Source organism: Rhincodon typus, chromosome 3 (assembly GCF_021869965.1).
Source record: "Rhincodon typus isolate 14 chromosome 3, sRhiTyp1.1, whole genome shotgun sequence".
NCBI lineage: Eukaryota > Metazoa > Chordata > Chondrichthyes > Orectolobiformes > Rhincodontidae > Rhincodon > Rhincodon typus.
This window is the reverse complement of record NC_063334.1, coordinates 79,733,091-79,754,984: the sequence shown is the minus strand read 5'-3', so window position 1 is coordinate 79,754,984 and position 21,894 is coordinate 79,733,091. Positions and strand designations below refer to the sequence as shown.

Here is a 21,894-nt window from a genome sequence, read left to right as displayed (position 1 = left end):
TAGCTATTGTCAAATTGTACAGATAATTCAAAACCTGTGTTTGCCATTTGGTAAAATGTCTACAATTACAGATATTTTTAATCAACCTCCACAGGCTGTTAAGACAAACTTCTGAAACAAGTGGGACTTGATCCCAGATCTCCTAGCTATACACTGTACCATATTTACTTCACTATATTTGGAGCATTTGAAGGTGCAACACTGATATGCAATTCAACACTGCACATATCAGATTTTTTTTTCTGACAGTGAATAAGATTTGTTGGAATTTAGCTAATCACTTACAACAAACTCCTGAAAACATGCATATCAACCATGTTATTTAACATAATTTTACCTTCTCTTCTTTTACTTCTCTATCTTTATAAATAAGTTCTTTATCCTTATCCTCCTTGTCTTTAATTTCTTTCTTGATATCTTTATCTTTTGTTTCTTTCTTTTCCTCCTTTTCTTTTTTGTCTTTTCTTGTTTCTTTTGGCTCTTTCTTGATGTCCTTCTCTTCAACTTCTTTCTTGGTTATGGTTTCTTGTTCTAATTTCTCTTCATTTTCTTTTTCTGGTCTCAATTTCTTTCTTGTAGACTTTGTTCCCGCACTATCATCCTACAAACAGAAGAAATAAAGTTCAATTAATCCAAAATGTTGCTGCCCACATCTTACCCTACACCATGCCCTACCCACTTAACGCCCTCTGTACTTGCTAACCTAAATAGATTTCTGGTCTCCAAATGCCTCTTATTTTAAATTCTCATGTTAGCATTGAGTTCTTTTCATAGCCTTTTCCATCTTCATCAGCTCAGCACCAAACAGGACAAAGTTAAAAACTGCTGGTCCTAACTTGATTGAATAGTTGAGAGAAAGATGGAATATATGGCAAGGATTCAGGCTTTCTGATGTCAATTAAACAGGATAACTTTGGTCTTGATGATGCTCAGTTGAAGATCATTCAGATTTATCACTGTTGATGTAAGGCAGGACAATGATGGATATGGAGCCAAGTAAAAATTTCCAGTTTAATTAAATGACACATTGGAGCTATCCTTACCTTGATCTCTCCTTCTTCATCTGAACTTTTGACTGAAGGTGACGGTGCTGATGAATCACTTTGAATCTCTTCTACCTTCACAATTTTTACAGCTTTACTCCTTTTATTCCTTGGTTTCCTTTTTTTTGAATTAGCCTTTTTCAAATAAAGCACAAATCCAGTTTTAGTTACTCGAATTAAAAAAAATGCTCAGTATACGCAAATTAAATGAACTAGTGTCAATACCATGCCTTCATAATGATCAAGTAAGCTAAATGCCTTTCCTTTTTATCACACGGTGTTCCATGACTTTTGGAAATCATGTTCTAACTTTGTGAAACCTGTAACTAAATCAATTTGAATGCATTCTGCAGCTGCTCACAAGAAATGACAAATCATACCACTATTGACAAATGAAGTTCACATCTTGAAATTTGTAAAACCAATCCTGAGGCACATATTTTTAAATTATTTTGCAAAGCAAGAAAGGACTGGAATTTTTGCTACATTTTATAAATATTACCTGAAATGTGGTTTGCATCAATTAGGTTTTGCATAAATAAAGGATGTCACTGATGATTAGACAATAACACATTATATGAAACTAGATATTTATGCAGACAAATGATGAGAGGTTAGAACATTTCAGAATTTTTAAGTGGAAGTTAGAGCAGGTTAAAACAATTGAATAACTGAATGTTCACAGTTTAACAAGAGACAAGAAAGGGATATTGAAAATAGCTAAGTTCCTTGCACAATTAATTTTGTTGCCAGACGGTGTGTTTAATTGGAATCAAAGGTGCATGCTTTAGGCTTTATTAATTGTAGTTCAGGATGAAACTATTGATTATCAACAATTCAATGAAATGGTTTCCTGATCACATTGATTATGTTACGATGGATGCGAATCAGTTGCTTTTGCTAAATATGGTAGGAGAAATCCTGGACACCAAAGCTAAAGGGATAAAACAGAGCTCTCCAAAAAGGCGCAGCATATCATTGTACAGGTTCACAAGAGAATGGAGAAGAAATGAAAGTGAAGAAAGTCGTCAGACCGAAACTAACGTCAGCCCGCACCCAAGCTGCTCTGCGGTATTATGGCATTGAGACGTGTAAACTGTTGTCTGGTTAAGTATTGCTTTATTACTTAATAAATTATCTTACTTTGTTACACAAAAAATTGTTTGCCAACTTTCTGTCTTGTTAAGGTAATTTGCAGACTCCTTAAAAAAGGCAGGCAATCGGACACGGTGACTTACCAAACTGAGGTTGACCAATCACACAACACACCCGCTTGTGCCCGCGACCTCCCTCCCCACCCCCCAAGGTATCAAATGTCCACTTGGTCAAAGGTTCCATTACAGCAGAGAGGAGTCTGGGTTGAGATGTGAAATTTGCAGCCCAATGACATTGTTGGTGTCACATGGTTGTTTTTACTGTAATTTGAGGAGGGATAAGGGCTGCCTCCTGGTAAATGGAGAAAGGCGGCAAGAGGCTGTTCCATAGCCATTAAAGACCAAATTTTTTTAAAAATTGGAAAAAATCCCTGGAGGTTAGGAATAGGTGCCCCTCTGGCGCCTTGACAGGAATACTTACTCCCCACGTTAATCCTTCTTTTCTTCTTAGACTGAAATCTACTATACAACAACCAACCCCATTAGAAACTTACTTAAAGCCATACATTCAACTCTACAACAAATGAAACACAAAATAATAAATTGAACATATAAATGTGCTCTTTCATCGTCAAAGTGCCAGAATTCTCTGATTAATACCATTGCTAGATCACAAATTCTGTCATAGCTTCAAGAGGTGGCTTACCAGCATCACCAATTCAGTGCAACTAGGGATGGACAATAAATACAATCTTGGTAATATCACCCACAACCCAAGAAAATAAAGACTTTCATTAGTAATTACCTAATGTCAACTGCTTCTAAAACAATGTACAAATCATGTGGGTGGAAACAATAATTACTTCAGTATGTCATGTACCTCAGCAAGCCTTTGTGCCTCCTTTCTGGCCAGGTCTTTACTAAGTAATTTGATGAGGTAGTCAGCTCTGGTCTGCAATTGTTTGGCCTGAGGTTTCTTATCTGGGTCATCAGGTAAAATCTTAAGAAAGAAAACGTGTCTACAATTAACAAACACAAAAGAACATCAAACATGTTCCTAACTAAAAACAGCTAGGGAACTAAGTAGAAAATGCATCCTTTTGTTTCTGCAATGGATAAAAATTAAGAATATTCAACTTTTAACACACCTAGTTACGTCCAAAGGTACTGTCTAGGCTCAAATCAACCGAGCTAATTGCAAGATTTCACTTTCTGTCAGCTATTTGACAGGGACAGTACAAAGCCTCCTTTATGTTCAAAATGGGCAACAGAAGCAGCATTAATTTTGCAAGATGGTGTATGTTTGTAGGAGATAGCCCACTACCATGTTTGAGGGCAATAGGGATAGGCAATATGAGCTGAACTAAGCAGTGACACACACTCATCCCATAAACAAACAAAAACAAAACTGTTTTCAGCAACTGATTCAGCCAGAAACATACCTGTTTATTCTGTAAGGTGATTTTAATGGCCTTAAGAAAACCACGGCAAACAGTCAGCAGCACTGTAACTTGACTGGAAACCATAAATGCAAAATTTGGAAAAGGCGATGGTCAAGTGGTATTATTGCTAGATTATTAATCCAAAAACTTAGGTAATGTTCTGTCCACCCAGGTTTGAATCCTGCCATGGTAGATGGTGGAATTTGAGTTCAATAAAAAATCTCGAATTAAGAATATAACGATGACCACAAAATTGCTGTTGTTTGTTGGAAAACCAACCTAGTTCACCAATTTACTTTAGGGAAGGAAACTGTCACTCTTGCACGGTCTAGCCTACATGTGACTCCAGACCCAAAGCAATCTAGTTGACTCTTAACTGCCCTCTGGACAATTAAATTCTCTGGGCTGAAAAATGCTGGGCTCGCCAGTTTCACCCATATGCCACGAATGAATAAAGATCAGCTTTCAGCAAACTATCCTGGAACAAACTTATTTAGTAGATGGAAACAGATGTGCTCAGATAGGTACGTGAGACTTTTTTAAAGAAACATGCAGTCTTACATATACAGTTAACATTATGCTATTTTCTACTGAACTGAATGAAGTTTGATAGCTGGATTATTTTTAAAAGCTGGTTATTTTCAGTGATGAGGCAGTGCAAAGTTTAGTGTTTTACAAAACTAATAATTGTAACAATAGATTATAAATTTGCATGAGTGGTTCTTTGGCTCATGCTCATATTATTGGGTTAGTTTGGCTACTGCGCTTGAACAAAGATGTACCATTCAGAACAACCGTCAGGGAAAATAATGGCTTGATTTTTATAAGGGATGTGGTTGTGTTATCAGCTGTGGTGTCAATCTCGTCTTCATTTGTGGTAGTTTTACAGTGGTGCACTGTTGTGCTGGGACCTTGATTTCCCCCCCACCCCTCAAAGATAAAGCAGCACTTGTCTCATGTTTGGAGTAATGTAACAACACAGTGAACAGAATTTTTGAATGATTGACACCACCATGCATGCCTGATAAAAAGATATGACCATACATAAGCTTGCAAAGGACATGAGGGCCCAGCGCTAAGATATCTTACACCTTCACTTTAGCATCATAGTTGTATGGATCAATATTTGATAAATGTAAATTTAACTTCTGACAATCATTTTGATTTGGTAATACATATCCAATTTAGAGAAGATGCAAATACTGTATAAATAATTTTGACCTCTTGCATAGTAACTTTGTCTGCAAACCATTAATTCAAATGATCAATCTTTCACCTTGTGTGTTAAACTGAGATCAGGATCCATTTTAATCATTTCCCAGCTACCATAGCCATATTCATAGATGCCTATTAAAAGATTGGAGTCATCTTCCTTGTTCCATTCCACATCAAAGTGAGCTGCTTTAGTATGACATGGGATAGTGTACCTTTGGGAAGAAGAAAAATAAATACATGAAACTACTGTCCAACAACACATCTTGTTTCTGCTATCTGGCGCTGCTTCCTTCTGATTAAACGATTACTGCGAGCAAGGTACGTTCTCTTTGAAAAAACAGCAATAGGCTTTTGATCTACATTTTCCTATTATTTTCAAGAAAAACCAGAAACAACTACCTATTGCGCATGGGACACATGAACTGGGACACTGAATCACTACACTGCATTATCTCAATATATTACGAAAGTCCAAAATGGAGTTTAACCTTATCATTGATTTTGTTCCACCCATTTGTTTTCAGAATATGGACTGCTGACAGGCAATGTCCATCTCTAGCCAGATAGTACACTTTTGTCTTTAAACCATTGCAGCCCGTTCAGTTCAAGGTCTTCCTCAAATGCCGTTACGTAGTGAGTTTGAGGATTGTGACAATGAAGGAATAGCACTGGACATCAAAGTCAGGACAGACTTGGAGATGGTAATGTTCCTACAGTGTAATGTTCCTTCTCCTTCTCAGTAGTAGGGAACCATAACTTGGAGGCTATATTTAATAACTATCTCTTGGTTCTACAAACTTAGAAACTAGGAGGAGTAGGCCACTCACTCCTTCAGCCTGCTCCACGATTCAATAAGATCACAGGCTGATCAGATTACTTCATATTCCTATTTACTCCCGATAACCTTTCACCTTCTTGCTTATCATAAATCTATCTGCTCTGCCTTAAAAAATATTTAAGGCATCTGATTCCGTCACCTTTTGGGGAAGAGAGCGCCAAAGACTATCATGAATCTAGGAGAAAAGAAATTCATATCCCTATCTTAAAAGGTGATCCCTTATGTTTAAACATATTCATAAAACTTTTCACACAATAAGAAGCATCCTTTCCTCGTGCACCCTGTTAAACATTTCAATCAATTCATCTCTTGTGCTTCTGAAGTCCTGCAGATACAAGCCTAGTCTGTCCGTCCTTTCCTAATAAGACAACTTGCCCATCCCAGGGATTAATCTTGTAAACTTCTCTGAATTGCTTCCACTGCAGTTATATCTTTCCTTAAATAAAGAGACCAACACTCTACACACTACTCCAGATGTGATCTAAGCTTTCCTAATTATTTTCTGTATCTGCATACTAATCTTTTGCCTAGATCCCTTTACATCTCAGTGCTCTGCAATCTCTCCCCATTCAATTTTGCATTTTTCCGCATTATGCTACATTTACCAGATCTCTGCTCACACTTTTAACCAACCTATATTCCTCTCTGGCCTCATTTCTCTTTCATAAATTATTTTCCTACATATTTGTGCCATCAGCAAATTTAGCTATCATATCTTCAGTTCCTTCATCCAAGCTATTGATATGAACTGTTAGAAGTTGAACCCAGCACTGATCCCTCTGGCACACCACTCATTACATCTTGCCAATCACAAAACGATCCATTTATGCCTATTTTCTTGTTTACTGTTAGCTTGCCAATTGTCTATCCGTGTCAATAAGTGACACCTACACCATGACATTTCCACAATAACCTCTAATGCGGAACCTTATGAAATTCCTTTTGGAATCAAGTATAGTAAATCTACTGGTCCCCTTTATCTAGAGTATGTTACTTCCTCAAAGGACTCCAATAATTGTTACATGTGATTTTCCTCTCAAATGTTTACTGTTGATCTCAAGCTATTCTAAGTGTTGTGCTATGACAGTTTCCAACATCTTCCCTATGCTAACGGACTGTAGTGCCCCAATTCTGTCATCTTCCTTTTTAAAATAACAGTTTATCTAATGAAGATTCAACCCTTACACTCTCAGCAACAACCTTACAGATACTTAAAATCTCAGTGATGTGTCACTCCATTTCTACTTTCATGTTCCTTGTTCAGAGATCATGGCTATACTTGGTTTACCAGCAAACTTCTGCATTCACTTAATGCGAACTTCTTTAGCTAATCACTCTTCATAAAACACTTATATAAACTGCTAACACGCCTCATTTACTCCTCAACATCTGTTCCTTCAACGCATATCTTCCACTGTGACACCTTAAAGTCTGGTGTTTCTGGAACTCTTTTCTTACTAACCTCAAAAACATTCAGAACTTGCTTTCTTTCACCTTTTTGGAGACTGCTAAACTGCACTGCTGCTCTCATAAGCCTTTTTTCTCTGAAAGGCCTGCTTCTTACTTTGAAAAAAACTTGCACATTTGCTAACCTTTTAGATGGTTTTTTTTCCCCATAAGGAACTTGTTTCTGAGACACAAGCAATAAACGTACAGCTAGAAGGGCAATTTTAATGTTCATATCAATTAAATCAAATCAGTAACAATGCTGTACAGGAGGAATTCCTGGAGAATGTATGGGATGGTTTCTGAATCAATACATTGATGAGCAAACTAGAGAACAGGCTACCTACACGAGGTACTACAAAGTTGATTATAAGATTAGACTCCTGAGTCTAAATAAAGGAAACTATGACGGTATGAAATGTGAACTCATGATTAATTTTGGAATATTACTTAAGGGATGAATATGGCTAGGCAATGAAAAACATTTACATAGTCCATGAAGAAACTGCAACATTGTTCATTCTATATGGTACAAAACTGAAACAGTAAAAGCGACCCCACCATGGCTAACAAGGGAAATTAGAGATAGTATCAGATCCAAAGAAGGGTGTACGAAATGGCTCAAAAAAGTAGCATACCTAAGGAATTGGAGCATCTTAGATATCAGCAAAAGGACAAAATGATGGATTAAGAGGAGGAAAATAGAGTATAAATGAGTAATCTTGAGGGTAACATACAAATGGATTGTAAAAGCTTCTACAGGTTGCACACGTTAAAAGATTATTTAAGAAACGGTACATTCCTTACAGCCAGAAGCAGGTAAAGTTAGAATGGAGAATAAAGAGATGGCAGACCAATTAAATATATTCTTTGCTTCAATCTTCACACAGGAGGACATAAGTAACATTCCAAAAATGTTGGGGAATACAGATTCTTGTGATGGGGAGGAAATGGAGGCAATTAGTGTAAATAGGGAAATGTTGATGAGGAAATTGGTGGGGTTAAAGGCTGATAAATCACCAGGATCTGATTATCTACATCCCAGAATACTTAATGAAGGGGCCCTAGAAACAGTGGACACACTGGTGATCGTATTTCAAAACCCTATGTACTCTGGGACCGTTCCTGTAGATGAGAGGGTAGCTAATGTAACCCCATTATCTTAAAAAACAGGTAGAAAAACAAAGGGAACTAGATGGTTAGCCTGACATCACTAGTGGGAAAATGCTAGAGTACAATATAAACGATTTAATAGCTGAGCATTTGGAAAACATTGACAGGATCAGACAAACTCAGAAAAGATTTGTGAAAAGGAGATCATACTGGAATAATTTGCTGGAATTTTTCGAGGATGTAATTAGCAGAGTTCATAAAGGGAACATATTAGAGGTTCGCATGTAAAACTAAAGAATATGTGATTCAATGCAGTGGATTCTTATGACGGAACCAAATGCAGTATTTCCAAACTTTTGATGACACAAAGCCGGATAGGAGGGTGAGCTGCAAGGAGGATGCAAAGATGCTTCAGTGTGATTTGGATAAGTTGAGAGAATGGACAAATGCATAGCAAATAAAGCACAATGCAGAGAAATGTGAGATTATCCACTTTGGTAACAAAAACAGGAAGGCAGATTAATACCTGAATGTCAACAGTTTAGGAAGGGACAGGTGCAACGAGACGTTGATGTCCACATGCACAAGTCGATGAAAGTAAGCGTGCAGGTGCAGCAGGCAATGAAGAAAATAAATGATATGGTGGCCTTCACAGTGAGAAGATTCAAGCACAGGAGCAGGAATATCTTCCTGCAATTGTACACAGCCCTGGTGAGACTACACCTAGAGTGCGGTGGACTGTTTTTATCTCCACACCTGACTAACAATCTTCTGGCCAAAGAGGGAGCACTACAAAGGTTTACTGGACGGATACAAATCAATCCAGAAGTTATACAAAGACCTGCTCCCTTTAAAGCCTGTTTCCAAATAAAATACCATGAAGCTTTATCAGAGTATTTAACTTCTTCAATTAACCAGAGGAGGTGAGTCCTACTGATCGAATTTTCTTTCTTGTTGGAAAGTATCTATTTTGTGTATTCTGAAAGGATTGTCATTAAGCTATCACTTAACCCAAGCATCCAGTCCACATTAGACAGCTCTGTTTTCATGCCCTCGAAGTTGCCCTTATTGAAGTTTAAAATACTAGTCTTGGATCCACTCTTCCCTCCCTCAAACTGAATGGAAAATTCAATCATACTTAATCAATTCAATCACTGAACTTATTCCAGTTGGGCAACTTGAAATGCTCTCAACTTAAAAACATATAAACCAATCAGGCAAGAGACAATTTGTTTTATGAAGTCAATTTAACTCGAGGTAATATTAATGAAATAGTACAATTGAGCTGATTACTGACTATCATGTGGAATTTTCTTTACGTAAAAATTAATTTCTCAGATACATAATTATTGCTTCAGAATGTGAAGCACTGATAGTGGAGGTAGTAATATTAATTCAGCATAGCGGTTAATACAAAAAACAAACTTACTTCTTCCTGTCCTCTGGATCGGGTGGAATAGATTTGTGTAAGGGTGCCAGTTCCTCTTCATGAGCAATGACTAGCTTAGCGTTCACCTGAACACCTGAGATTCGGAACGTTGGCCCCTTTACTTTACCACGCCTTGCAGCTGTTTCAAATACAACATTCAGACATTTTATTGATACAGGAAATATACAAAAAAGTCTTTTTCAAGATCAGACATGACATTCTAGTTCAGTTATATTAAAGAAATTGATTTTTGAGTATATGACCAAAAAGATAGATGAGGGCAGAGTGGTAGATGTCATCTACATGGACTTCAGTAAAGCCTTTGACAAGATTCTGCATGATAGACTGGTTAGTAAAGTTAGATCACATGGAATTCAGGGAGATCTTGTCAACTGGATTCAAAATTGGCTTGACAGTAGGAGATGGAGTATGGTGGTAGAAGTTGTTTTTAGGACTGGAGGCCTGTGACCAGCAGTGCTCCAGAGGGATCGGTGCTGGGTCCACTGCTTTGTCATTATATAAACGATTTGGATGAGAGTTTAGGAGGCATGGTTAGTAAGTTTGCAGATAACATCAAAATTGATGGTACAATGGACAGTGAAGGAGGTTATCCAAGATTACAAAGGGATCTTGATAAATTGGGCAGTTGGGTTGAGGATTGGCAGATGGACTTTAATTTGGATAAATCTGAGGTACTGTATTTTGGTAAGTTTAACAAGGGCAGGGCTTATATAGTTAATAACAGGGCCCTCGGGAGTTCGTAGGGCCTTGGGTAGTATTGTCGAACAGAGATACCTAGGGGTTCAATGTATATAGTTCCTTGAAAGTGGTGTCACAGGTAAACAGGGTGGTTAAGAAGCCGTTTAGCACACTTCCCTTCATGGCTCAGACCACTGAGAATAGGAGTTGGGACATCATGTTGTGGCTGTACAGGATATTGATGAGGTTCCTTCTGGAGTACTGTGGGCAGTTCTGGTCACCCTGCTACAGGTAGGATATTAAATTTGAGAGGGTTCAGAAAAGATTTACAAGGATGCTGCTGGGACTGGAGAGTTTGAGTTATAAAGACAGGCTGGATAGGCTGGGACTCTTTTCACTTGAGTGTAGGAGGTTAAGGGGTAGCCTTATAGAGGTTTATAAAATCTTGAGGGGCTTGATAATGTGAATAGTAAAGGACTTTCCCTAGGGTAGGGGAGTTCAAAACTAGAGGGCATATTTTTAAGGTGAGAGGAAAAAGATTTGAAGGGAACTTAGGGGTAACTTTTTCACACAAAAGGTGGTTCATATGTGGAATGAACTGCCAGAGGAATCAGTACATACAGGTACAGTTACAACATTTAAAAGACATTTATATGAATGGGTATATGCATAGGAAAGGTTTAGAGCAATACGGGACAAATGCAGGCAAGTGAAACGAGTTTAGTTTGGGAAGCTTGGTCAGGAAGGGCAAGTTGGACCAAAGGGTCTGTTTCCATGCTGTATGACTCTATGACTGATCCTTGCGTGTGCTTGAAGAGCAACAACAGACCAGCAATATCACTGACAGTATACCAATATACATTCAATCTAGAAAATAACATTGAGAATCAGGCTCCATAACCAACGAACATTTTAATTTTTTCCTTAGTTACTCTTTATCAATTCTTGGCCAGGCTGTCTGGTGGATATGGATGAAGTAGTAAAGTGAATAGAAACCAGATGCTTCTTGTATTTGCTTTAAAATCAGACAGGAAAGAACAGTAAGCAAAACGGCAATTGAGGGGGTCAACGGCCTGCTATTGCTTTCTACTTTATTCTTGGGATGTGAGTTTTGCTAGTATTTCTTGTTCATCGCTGATTGCTTGCAAAGGAGTCATCCTGAAGTTGTCAATTCCTAACTTAAATTTTAATCCATGCCAAAAGCGTAAACTGGTGAACATACTGCAAAAGTTTAAATCAAATTCTCTCAGCTACTAAAAAATGCTGTATTTCCCATTCGCATTTTTTGAAAAAAAATTAACCTCCCAATAACTGGTGCTGTTATTTTCTAAAACAAGGAAAATCGAACACAAAATATAAACACTCAACGTTTGGCGAAAATTAGAAGCTGAAGGCACTGTTTGGCCTTTAACCCAAGTGAAATCACTGCGATGATAAACATGTATTTTAAGTGGAGTGCATTAAAAAACCAAATAAAAAGGGCAAAATATAGAGTTCTACATTTGCATCACGATGAACAGTCTGCAAAATAAGAAAACTCAAGGATAGTGAAATTTAGTAATGTTTACCACTGAAGGTTTTCCTCACAATTCTCATGCTCATCTTCGCCCTGGGCAGTTCTGCTACAAGTTTAGAAGAAAGGCATGCATTCTATAGTACCTTTCACAGAATCAGGGTAACCCAAACAGTGCTCCATTGTCTTTAAGTGTAGTCAACATTGCAATGCAGGAAATTTGGTAGCCAATTTATCACAAGCAGAAATATTACGATGACCAGTTGATCTGTTTTGGTGGCATCAGTCCAGTGATGAATACTGGCCAGGTCACAGGGACTAACTACTTTGATCTTCTTTGAAATAGAGACAATTTAAGGTCAACCTGAGTTGAAAAGGGTGGAGCTTCAATTTTAAGGTCTCGGACAATACGCCTTTGGTTCTGCAGTGAAATGTTTGGACTGAGACATATGCTCACAACTTTCTGAGAGGTGACAGTGCTACTCATTGACCAACAATATTTACATTTTGTTCAAGTCTAGTATGTGTATAATTCAGGATTACAACTTTGTCTTTGTATTCACATCGATAATTCTAAATGATTTGTAAACTATAATGAATACCTGTTTTCTCCTGGCCTGTGGACTCTCGTAGAGCTTTAATACAGCCATTATGCACCATCTCTCCTAACCGCCTGAGATCTACTTCTGACTTATCTACCAATTCAGCATCTCGTGCAATTGCTTCTAACCTGTAATGAAAGATCCATTAGGTTACAACGCACTGTTTTAATTATAATTTTGCAACTATTATAGATAATGGAATAAACAAATTCAGGATAGGTTGCTCCAGTTGTACACAAACTGTATTTGCATAAAGCATACCTTTCCAGAGGTCCGCCAAACTTCTTGTAGCTCTTGATAAATCTAATAAACACAAAGTGGTATTGACACATTCAGCCACATCATACACAATTTAGAATGGGCACAATCACGTACTTCTCAGTATATTTGAATATGAATAATTGTGTACCTTGAGCCCAAATCACTGTCATTTCAACTCAAGTCAACTGGAATTTAATTTTTACTTGGCCAAAAAATATGGAAGATCAGAATGTATGCTTTTGGTATTGAAGTAAAATGGGAATGTTGGCCAAACCACGGCTTACAGGGGAAAATTAGAAATCGTATTAAATCCAAAGAAAATACATACAAATTGGCCAGAAAGAAACAACATACCTGAGGAGTAGCAACAGTTTAGAATTCAGCAAAGCAGAACAAAGTGATTGATTAGGAAAGGGAAAATAGACTGGGAGTAAGCTTGCGAAGAACATTAAAACTGATTGTAAAAATTTTTATAGGCATGTCAAGGGAAAAGATTGGTGACAAGAAAAATTTATAACAGAGCAAAGAAATAGCTAACCAATTAAATTCATACTTTAGTTCTTTTTCCACAAACGAGGATACAAATAACATAACAGAAACGTTGGGGATCACAGGGTTTAGTGAGAAAGAGGAACTGAAGGAAATCAGTATTAGAAGAGAAATGGCCCTAAAAATAGCAGGTGCATTTGTGGTTATCTTCCAAGATTCTACAGACAGTGGAAAAGTTCCTACAGATTGGAGGGTAGTTTACGTAAACCCTCTGTTTAAGAAGGTAGGCAGAGTGACAACTGACAATTACAGACCAGTCAGCCTGACGCTGATAGTGGGGAAAGTACTAGAATTCATTATAATAGAACTAATAGCTGAGCATTTGGAAAACAATGGCAAGATCAGACAGAATCAGCATGGATTTACAAAAGGAAGATCGTGAGCCTTGAAATTAATAGGGAAATCTATGGGAATTCTCCACGGATAAAACTAATAGAACTGAAGGGGAGCCAGTGAACGTGGTTTACTTGGACTTTCAGATGGATTTCTACAAAGTGCAACTCAAGAGATTAATGTGCAAAACTAAAACTCATGGCATTTGGGGTATTGTATTGAGATGAATAGCAAACTGGTTGGCAGATAGGAAACCAAGAGGAGGAATAAATGGGTCTTTTTCCAAATGGCAGGCAGTGGTTAGCGGGATGCTGCAAGAATCAGGCATTGGATCCCAGTTATTCACTATGTCTATTAATGATTTGGATGAGGGGCTAAGTGCAATATCTTCAAACTTGCATGTCACAAAGCTGGATGGGAGGGTCAGCTGTGAGGAGGATGCAGAGTTGCTTCAGTTTGATCTGGACAAGCTGAATGAATGGAGACATGCGTGGCAGATGCAGTGTAATGTGGTTAGATGTGACTTATCCACTTTCGTGGCAAAATTAGGAATGCAGATCATCTGAGTGGCTATGAATTGAGAGAGGAATGGGTGATGAGACCTGGGTAATCTCATACAGTCGCCGAAGATAAGCATGCAGTAAACAGGTGGTATATAAAGGCAAATGGTATGTTGCCCTTCAAATACAAGAGCACGAATGTCTTGCTGCTATCATACAAGGCATTGGTGAGACCACACCTGGAATAGTGTGTGCAGTTTTGGTCTCCCTATCAGAGGATGTTCTTGTTACAAAGGAATGCAGTGAAAGTTTACTAGACTGATTTCGAGGATGCTGGGACCGATGTATGAGGACAGGTTGAATTGGTTAGGTTTATATTCCCTGGAGTTCAGAAAACTGACAGGGGATCTCATGGTAATCTATAAAATTCTAAGAGGACTAGACAGAGTAAATGCAGGAAGTGTGTTCCCCTTGGCAGGGAAGTCCAGAACCAGGGGTCACAGTCTAAAGATGCAGGATAAACCATTTAAGACAGAGACAAGGAGAAATATCTTCACCCAAAGAGTGATGAACCTGTGGAAATCATGACCACAGAAAGCAGTTGAAGCCAAAACATCGTATGATTTGGAGGAGGGTAGATAGAGTAATATTTCCACCAAACTTTAACCTATTAATATTTTACAAAATAAGTTTTAGGAACCAGTAGATAAAATGAGTGTACTATGAAGAAAAAGAATGATTCCTATTAAATTAGTACAATTTAGAACATACCTTCGAATTTCAGCATCACTAAAACCTTTAATATTTTCACGCGGAATTGTTCGAGGTCTCCCACGTTTTTTCGGACGTTTCCCTTCAGAAACGGAGTCACTATCTGACTCTGAAGAACGCCTCCGTCTTCGCCTTCCTTCACTTCCATTAAAACTAATCTGAAGCACAGAATGAGACATGAGCAAAACACTAATCCTACATTCCATCTTACCATAGGCAAAGTACTTTATTAGTAGCTGAATAAACCACAAACTATATCACTGAAAACATTGAAGAATGTAGTTTGAAATTCTTAAGCATCACCAATTCCTCACCGATAGATCAGTAAGCTTTGCACGCTCAAGAAGGAGAAATCACATCCAGAATGAGACAGCCTGAGTGAGTATATCGTTTGGGGACGGCATGGGAATTTAGTACAGAGGGGTCTAGGTGCTTTTTGCTTTTTTTTTGGTTCATAGTTTGTAAATTTTTTTTTTAAATAGCATAAATTGCAGTCCAGGATCAGGGACTCAGCATAAATGAGTGACATCACACGTAAACTGTAAGTTCATTGGTAGGTAATAGCATCTGATTTGACTATTATAGGTTACTTTCAGATTGAAGCTAAATAGGAGAAATATTTATAGGCTACAAACTAAAGACTAGTGATAAATTTTTTACAAATCAAAATAAGAACTAAGTCATTAAAATACAGACGCCAGGTCAGGCGATGTGTTGCATCTGCAAGATGTGGGAACTTGTGGACCCCATTGTTGTTCACAGTGACCACAAGTCTTGGTTGCTTGAGGAACTCCAGCTCAGAGCTGATGAACTGGAGTCTGAGCTTCGAACACTGTGACACATCAAGGAGCAGGAAAGTTACCTGGACGACGTGTTTCAGGAGGCAGTCATACCCCTTAGATTAACTACATTAAATTCAGGCGATTAGGGACAGGAGGGTGTGACTGTGAGCGAGGCAGGTAGAGGGATATAGGAGATAGTGCTGAAGGAGCCTCAACCCTTGAACTCGTTTGACACATCTAAGAATCTTGCTCCGTGTGGGTAAGAACAGGAGCAGCAGGGATAAGCAAACTGAGCAATGCACCATGGTACAGGGAGCCATTCAAAAGTGAAGGGAAAAGAAAAATGTGTTTGTAATCAGAATAATACAGTCAAGAGAATAGACACTATTCTCTGCAGCCAGGATCAAGAATCCTGAAGGCTGTGTTGCCTGCCTGGTGCCCGAGTGCAGGATCTCATCTGGGCTGCAGAGGAACTTGGAATGGCAGGGAAAAGATCCCGTTCTCCTGGTCCACTTAGGTACCTGCAATACAGGTAGAAACGAGAAAGAGGTTCTGCTGAGGGAATATGAGTAACTAGAGGCTAAATTAAAAAGCAGAACCAAAATGTAATAATCTCTGGATTACAGCCTAAGCCATGTGCAAATTCATACAGGGTCAACAAGATTAAACAGGTAGACACATGGCTCAAAAATTGGTGTCAGAGAAATGAGTTTGAATTCATAGGAAAATGGCACCAGTACTGGGGAAGGAGCGAGCGGTTCGGATGGGACAGGCTGAATCATGCTGGGACCAGAGTCCTGGTGGAATTGTGTAACCAGTGTTGGATAGGTCTTTAAACTAAATAGTGAGTGGAGGATGGAGAGGAAGTGGGAGGTGGGTTCAGTTAGCTAAAACAGGCAAAAGTTAAGGGAGGGTGAAAAAGGCTCAGCAAAGGTAACTAAAATTTCCAGAACAAATAATAGGACAGAGGTTATGGGAAGTTTCAGGAACCTAACTTCAGACATAGCCAGAAACATTCCAACACTGTAGTGTTTCCCTCCCTCCCTCCTCTGCTAACCAAAAAAAAGAGAGGGAAGAGAGATGTGTAATTGAAAATTTGTTGTTAGAAGGGTAAGTAGTAAGGCATTGTCTTGACAAGCTTTGGTAAGCAGCGGCTCAGCGAAAAGTACAGGTAAACTCAGGTAAAGTCCTTTTAACTTTCCTCTTTAGATATAGAGCATTTGAGGTGCCAGTTAGGGCAGTGGCATGCTCCTCCTGCAGGACATGGGAGCTCAGGGAAACCTCCATCGTCTCTGAAGACTGTGGGAAGTGCACCCAACTGCAGCTGCTGTGAGACTGTGTTAGAGAAATGGAACTGGATGCATTTGGGATTGTCCGAGATGCTGAGTGCATCATAGATAGGAGTTTTAGTGACGTGGTCACACCTAAGGTGCAGGCAGAGAGTAGCTGGGTGACCACCAGGAAAGGCAAAGGGAGTAGGCAGACAGTGCAGGAATCCCCTGTGGCCATTCCCCTCGAAAACAAATTATACTGTTTTGGAAACTGTTGGGAGTGATGACTGTTCAGGGGAAAGCAGCAGTAGCCAGGTCAGTGGCACTACGGTTGGCTCTGGGGCACAGCGGGAAAGGGTAAAGGTAAACAGGACCTTAGTGACAGGAGACTTAATAGTCAGGTGAACAGACAGGAGATTCTGTGACCGCAGACAGGAATTCAGGATGGAGGGTTGCTTCCGGAGTGCCAGCATCCAGGACATCTTGGAGCAGCAGCAGAACGTTCTCAAGGGGGAGAACGAGCAGCCAGAAGTCATTGTGCATGTTGGCACAAATGACTTCAATAGAAATAGGGATGAGGTCCTGCAGAGTGATTATAGAGAGCTAGGAAAAAAGTTAAGGAGTGTATAGTGGAACCGAGGGATCTTGGAGTTCAGGTGCACGGCTCTCTGAAAGTGGGGTCACACATAGACAGGGCAGTGAAGGCGGCTTTTGGCACACTGGTCTCCTTCAGTCAGGCCACTTAGTGCAGCTGCTGGAAAATTACGTTGAAGTGGCACAGGATGTTGGTGAGGCCGCACTTGGAGTATTGTGTTCCGTTTTGGTCACCTTGCTATAGGAAGGAACTTGGAAAGAGTGCAGAAGAGTGCAAGTCAGTGTGGCTTTGTCAAGAGGAGGTCATGCCTGATAAATCTGTTAGAATTTGAGGTGGTAACAAGAAAGTTAGATGGAAGAGAGCCAGTGGACGAGATCTATTTAGATTTCTAGGAGGCCTCTGGCAAGGTTCCGCACAGGATACTACTAAGTAAGAGCCCAAGGTGTTGGGGCAAGGTAATGGCATGGATAGAGGATAGGCTGACTGAAAGATAGCAGAGAGCGAGGATAATTTTCAGGATGGTAGCCAGTTCTAGTGGAGGTCCGCAGGGGTCAGTGTTGAGATCACAACTTTTCATGTTATACATCGACAGCCTGGATGGAACAACTAAGGCCATTGTTGTTATGTTTGCAAATGACACAAAGATATGTGGAGGACCATACAATGTTGAGGAAGTGGAGGCTACAGAAGGACTTGGGCAGACTCGGAGAGTGGGGGGAAGAAGCGACAGATGTAATACAATGTGGGAGAGTGAGGAGTTATGCATTTTGGTAGGAAGTATAGAGGCAAGACCATTTTCTAAACAGGGAGAAGCTTCAGAAATCTGAAGCACAAAGGGGCTTAGGAGTCCTAGTTCAGGATTCTCTCGAGGTTAACAGGGACGTTCAGTTGGCTGTTAGGAAGGCAAATGCAAAGTTAGCATTCATTTCAAAAGAACTCAAATACAAAAGCAGAAATGTACTGCTGACGCTGTATTAAGATTGTGGACAGACCACATTTTGAATACTGACAACAGTTTTGGGCCCCATATCTAAGGAAGGACATAATGGCATTGGAAAAGGTCCAGAGGAAGCTTACAAGGATGATCTTGGGATGAAGGGCTTGTCATGTCAGGAGAGGTTGAGGACTCTGGATCTGTACTTGTAGGAGTTTAGAAGGACGATGGGAGATCTTATTTCAAACTTACAGAATACTGAGGGGCCTGGATAGAGTGGACATGGAGAAGATGTTTCCACTAGTTGGACAGACTAGGACCCAGGGGCACAGCCTCAGAGTGAAGAAATCTCTTCAGAAATCAGGTGAGGAGGAATTGCTTCAGCCAGAGGGTAGCAAATCTGGAGAACTCACTGATGCAGAGGTCAAGTCATTGAGTGTATTTATGACAGACAGGTTTTTGATTGGTAAGGGATCTAGGCCACAGAGAAGAAGGCCGGAGAACGGGGTTGAAACACATATGAGCCATGATTGAATGGGAAAGTAGACCGGAGAGGTCAAGTGGCCAAATTCTGCTCCGATATCTTATGGTAATGGTTTTATGATTCTGAAAAATAGGCCACTATCCAACTTTTCAGTGAAGTCAAATGGAACATGGCAAAGAATTTGTCATTGGTCTTGCTGTTAACAGTCGACAGATTGAAAAACGTACAAACTGAAGGACATCCTTCACGGGAGGTGGATCATGGTCCGTATTGGTGTGAATGACATAGACAGGGAGAGGGATCCTGAAAGGAGAATTTGGGGAGTTAGAAAAGAAATTAAAAAGCAGGACCACAAGAGCAGTAATCTCAGGATTACTCCCAATGTCTCATGTTAACGAGCACAAGAATGAGAGAATCAATCGAGTGAACGCATGGCTGGAGAACTGGCATTCGAAGAAGCGGGGGCGGGGGGGGTCACACTTCTGAGGCAACCTATGTAGGCAGAAGAAATTACATCTTAATAGGACTGGGACTGATATCACCATAGCTAGACGTGTTAGTGCAGTTGGGGTTAGTTTAAATCAACTTGTCGGGAATGGCAACCTGAAGGGTAACCCAAACTGGGAGTTCAGCTGGAAATGGAAAAACAGAGAGAGATTAGAAGAGAGGAGACACAAAGCTGAGCATACAGCATGTCTTGCCTGTGGAATTATGCCAAAAAGATAAAGTTAGGGGCGCTCTACCTGAATGTATGTAGTGTTGACAACAAGGTGGATGATCTAAAGGCACAAATAACGATATGTAGGCATGGTCTAATTGCCATTACAGAAACATGGGGATCAGGGCTGGGAATTGAATATTCAGGCATATTTAATATTTAGGAAGAACAAACAAGAAGAAAAAGGAAGTGGAATTGTGCTGATAATACAAGTCAGGATCTCAGATCAGGGAAACAATGTGTGAAATCTGTTTGGATACAGCTGGGGACAGCAAACATTAGATGACGTTACTAAGAGTCCTCCAAATAGCAGAACAGTGTAGGGAAAGGTATAAATCAGCAGATGAGAGAAGCTTTTCGTACGAGAAGCAAAGTAATCATGTGGACCAAGTGTAATCTTTCTAAATTTGCAGATAATACAAAGCTGAGTAGGAATGTGTATTGAGGAAGATGTAAAATATTTTCAGAAGGATCTGGACAGGCATAGTGATTGGGAAAAACCTGACAGATGGAACATAATGTGGAAAAAATTATGGTTATTGTCTTTGATAGGAAGAACAGATATGCAGAGAATTTTTTAAAATGAGAGTTTAAAAGTGCAGATGTGCAGACAGCCTTGGGTGCCCTGGCCAATAAGTTGCTGAAAACTAATTTGCACGTATAGCAAGCTATTAGGAAGATTAACGGAATGGTATATTTTGTTACAAGGGGCCGAGAGTGCAGGAGTAATGAAGTTTTGCTTCAATTATGTAAAAGCTTGGTTAAACCATACCTGGAGTATTGTGAGAAATTATGGTCTCATCTCAGGAAAGATATTATTGTCATAGAGGGAGTGCAATGAAAGTTCAACAGACTGACTCCCAAGATGGTAGAACTGTTCTATGAAGAGATATTGGGCAAACCAGACCTGTATTCTCTAGGGTTTGGAAGAATAAGCAGTGATCTCATTGAGATTTACAAAATACTTAAAGGGTTGGACAGGTTCAATGCAGGGAAGATGTTTGCCCTAGTTGAGGGGTCTAGAACCAGGGAGTACTATTTAAAAATAAGTAGTATTTAGAACTTAGAACTCAGGAGGAATGTTTTCTTTTCCCTTCAGAGGGTGGTGAAACTTCAGAATTCTTTATCCTATAGGGTTGTGGAAGCTCAGTCTTTGACTATATTTAAAGTCAAGGCTGACAAACTTTTGATTGGCAATGGCATCAAGGGTTATGGGGATTGTGCAGTCAAAAGGCGTCTAAGTGTTCAAACAGCTATGATCATAATAAATGGAACAGGTGGCTTGATTTACTCTGAATGCTGATGCCTGTCCTTATGACCTTACTGGTTACTGCAATACAAATAATAGCCAGACGATGGCAGCAGTGCACTTTCATGGTACAGTTAAGTTTCATTTTGCAGTGTTTAATGTATTGAAAACCTTCCTCTTTTAAACAAAAACAAAATTGAAATACAGACCTGTACGAATACTTATTTTGATTCCATACCAGAGGATTAAAATATCCTGTGTATTGTTCTGCTGTCTCTACCTCTGTCACTTCTCACAATGTGGCCCTCTCTATACATGGAGGATGAAATGCTGATTGTGTGATCCCACCTTGGTTTGGCCTGCAATCATGACACTGAACTGTCAATTCTTCGTTACTTTTAATTTTCTAGCCCATTCCAACACCTCTGTCTGTTCCGGTAAAACTCAAAGAAAAGCTTCAGATGTACAAGTATTGGTTATGTCTTTCCAGCTTTAACTCTGAATCTAACAACTGGTGATCTTAACCAGTGCCCTCATTTTCTCAGACAAGAGGTGCTGATAATGTGCAATGGCTGAACCAGAATCACTGCAAGTGGAGACCACACAATTACCACTGCCAGTTTCCCAGTCCTCCAGAGCTCTCTCCTCTTCCCCAGATTTTCCCAGCTTGGTCATGAGCCCTGTGCTTTAACATTTACCTGTTTGGCACAGTTACGCATTCGAGGAAGCAAGTAGATCTCCTCAAGTTCCTTCTGTCGTTCTTCCTCTTCCATCCTTCTCCGTTGTGCTTCTGGAATAATGTCATCCCAGTCCTTGGTATTGCGCTGAGGTTCAAGGTCATCATCCATTGTGGAGAAATTTGCCACCTGATGGGGAAGAGGGGGAAGTTCCAGGATGATTTCTACAGGATCGCACAGAGATAAATTTATAAACTGAAAACTAAACTAGAAAATGAATAGTTAAAACCATGAATAAAACTAAACAGTAAATTTTATGCAATTAATGATCATTCT

The 21,894-nt window shown here is 39.5% G+C and overlaps 1 protein-coding gene across 1 annotated transcript in view; it reads right to left on the bottom strand.

Moving 5' to 3' along the window:
• Positions 1 to 322: 322 nt before the first annotated feature.
• The window catches only part of LOC109926839 (chromodomain-helicase-DNA-binding protein 1), a 249,488-nt gene continuing 227,916 nt past the window's right edge, over positions 323 to 21,894 (bottom strand). Inside the window, exons 14-22 of the mRNA XM_048593706.1 lie at positions 21,580 to 21,747; positions 14,849 to 15,006; positions 12,696 to 12,737; positions 12,435 to 12,562; positions 9,621 to 9,759; positions 4,856 to 5,006; positions 3,018 to 3,137; positions 1,044 to 1,178; positions 323 to 601 (exon numbers count right to left, since the gene is read on the bottom strand). Of these exons, the coding sequence (XP_048449663.1) occupies positions 323 to 601; positions 1,044 to 1,178; positions 3,018 to 3,137; positions 4,856 to 5,006; positions 9,621 to 9,759; positions 12,435 to 12,562; positions 12,696 to 12,737; positions 14,849 to 15,006; positions 21,580 to 21,747 (1,320 nt within the window). The remainder of the gene's footprint in view (positions 602 to 1,043; positions 1,179 to 3,017; positions 3,138 to 4,855; positions 5,007 to 9,620; positions 9,760 to 12,434; positions 12,563 to 12,695; positions 12,738 to 14,848; positions 15,007 to 21,579; positions 21,748 to 21,894) is intronic.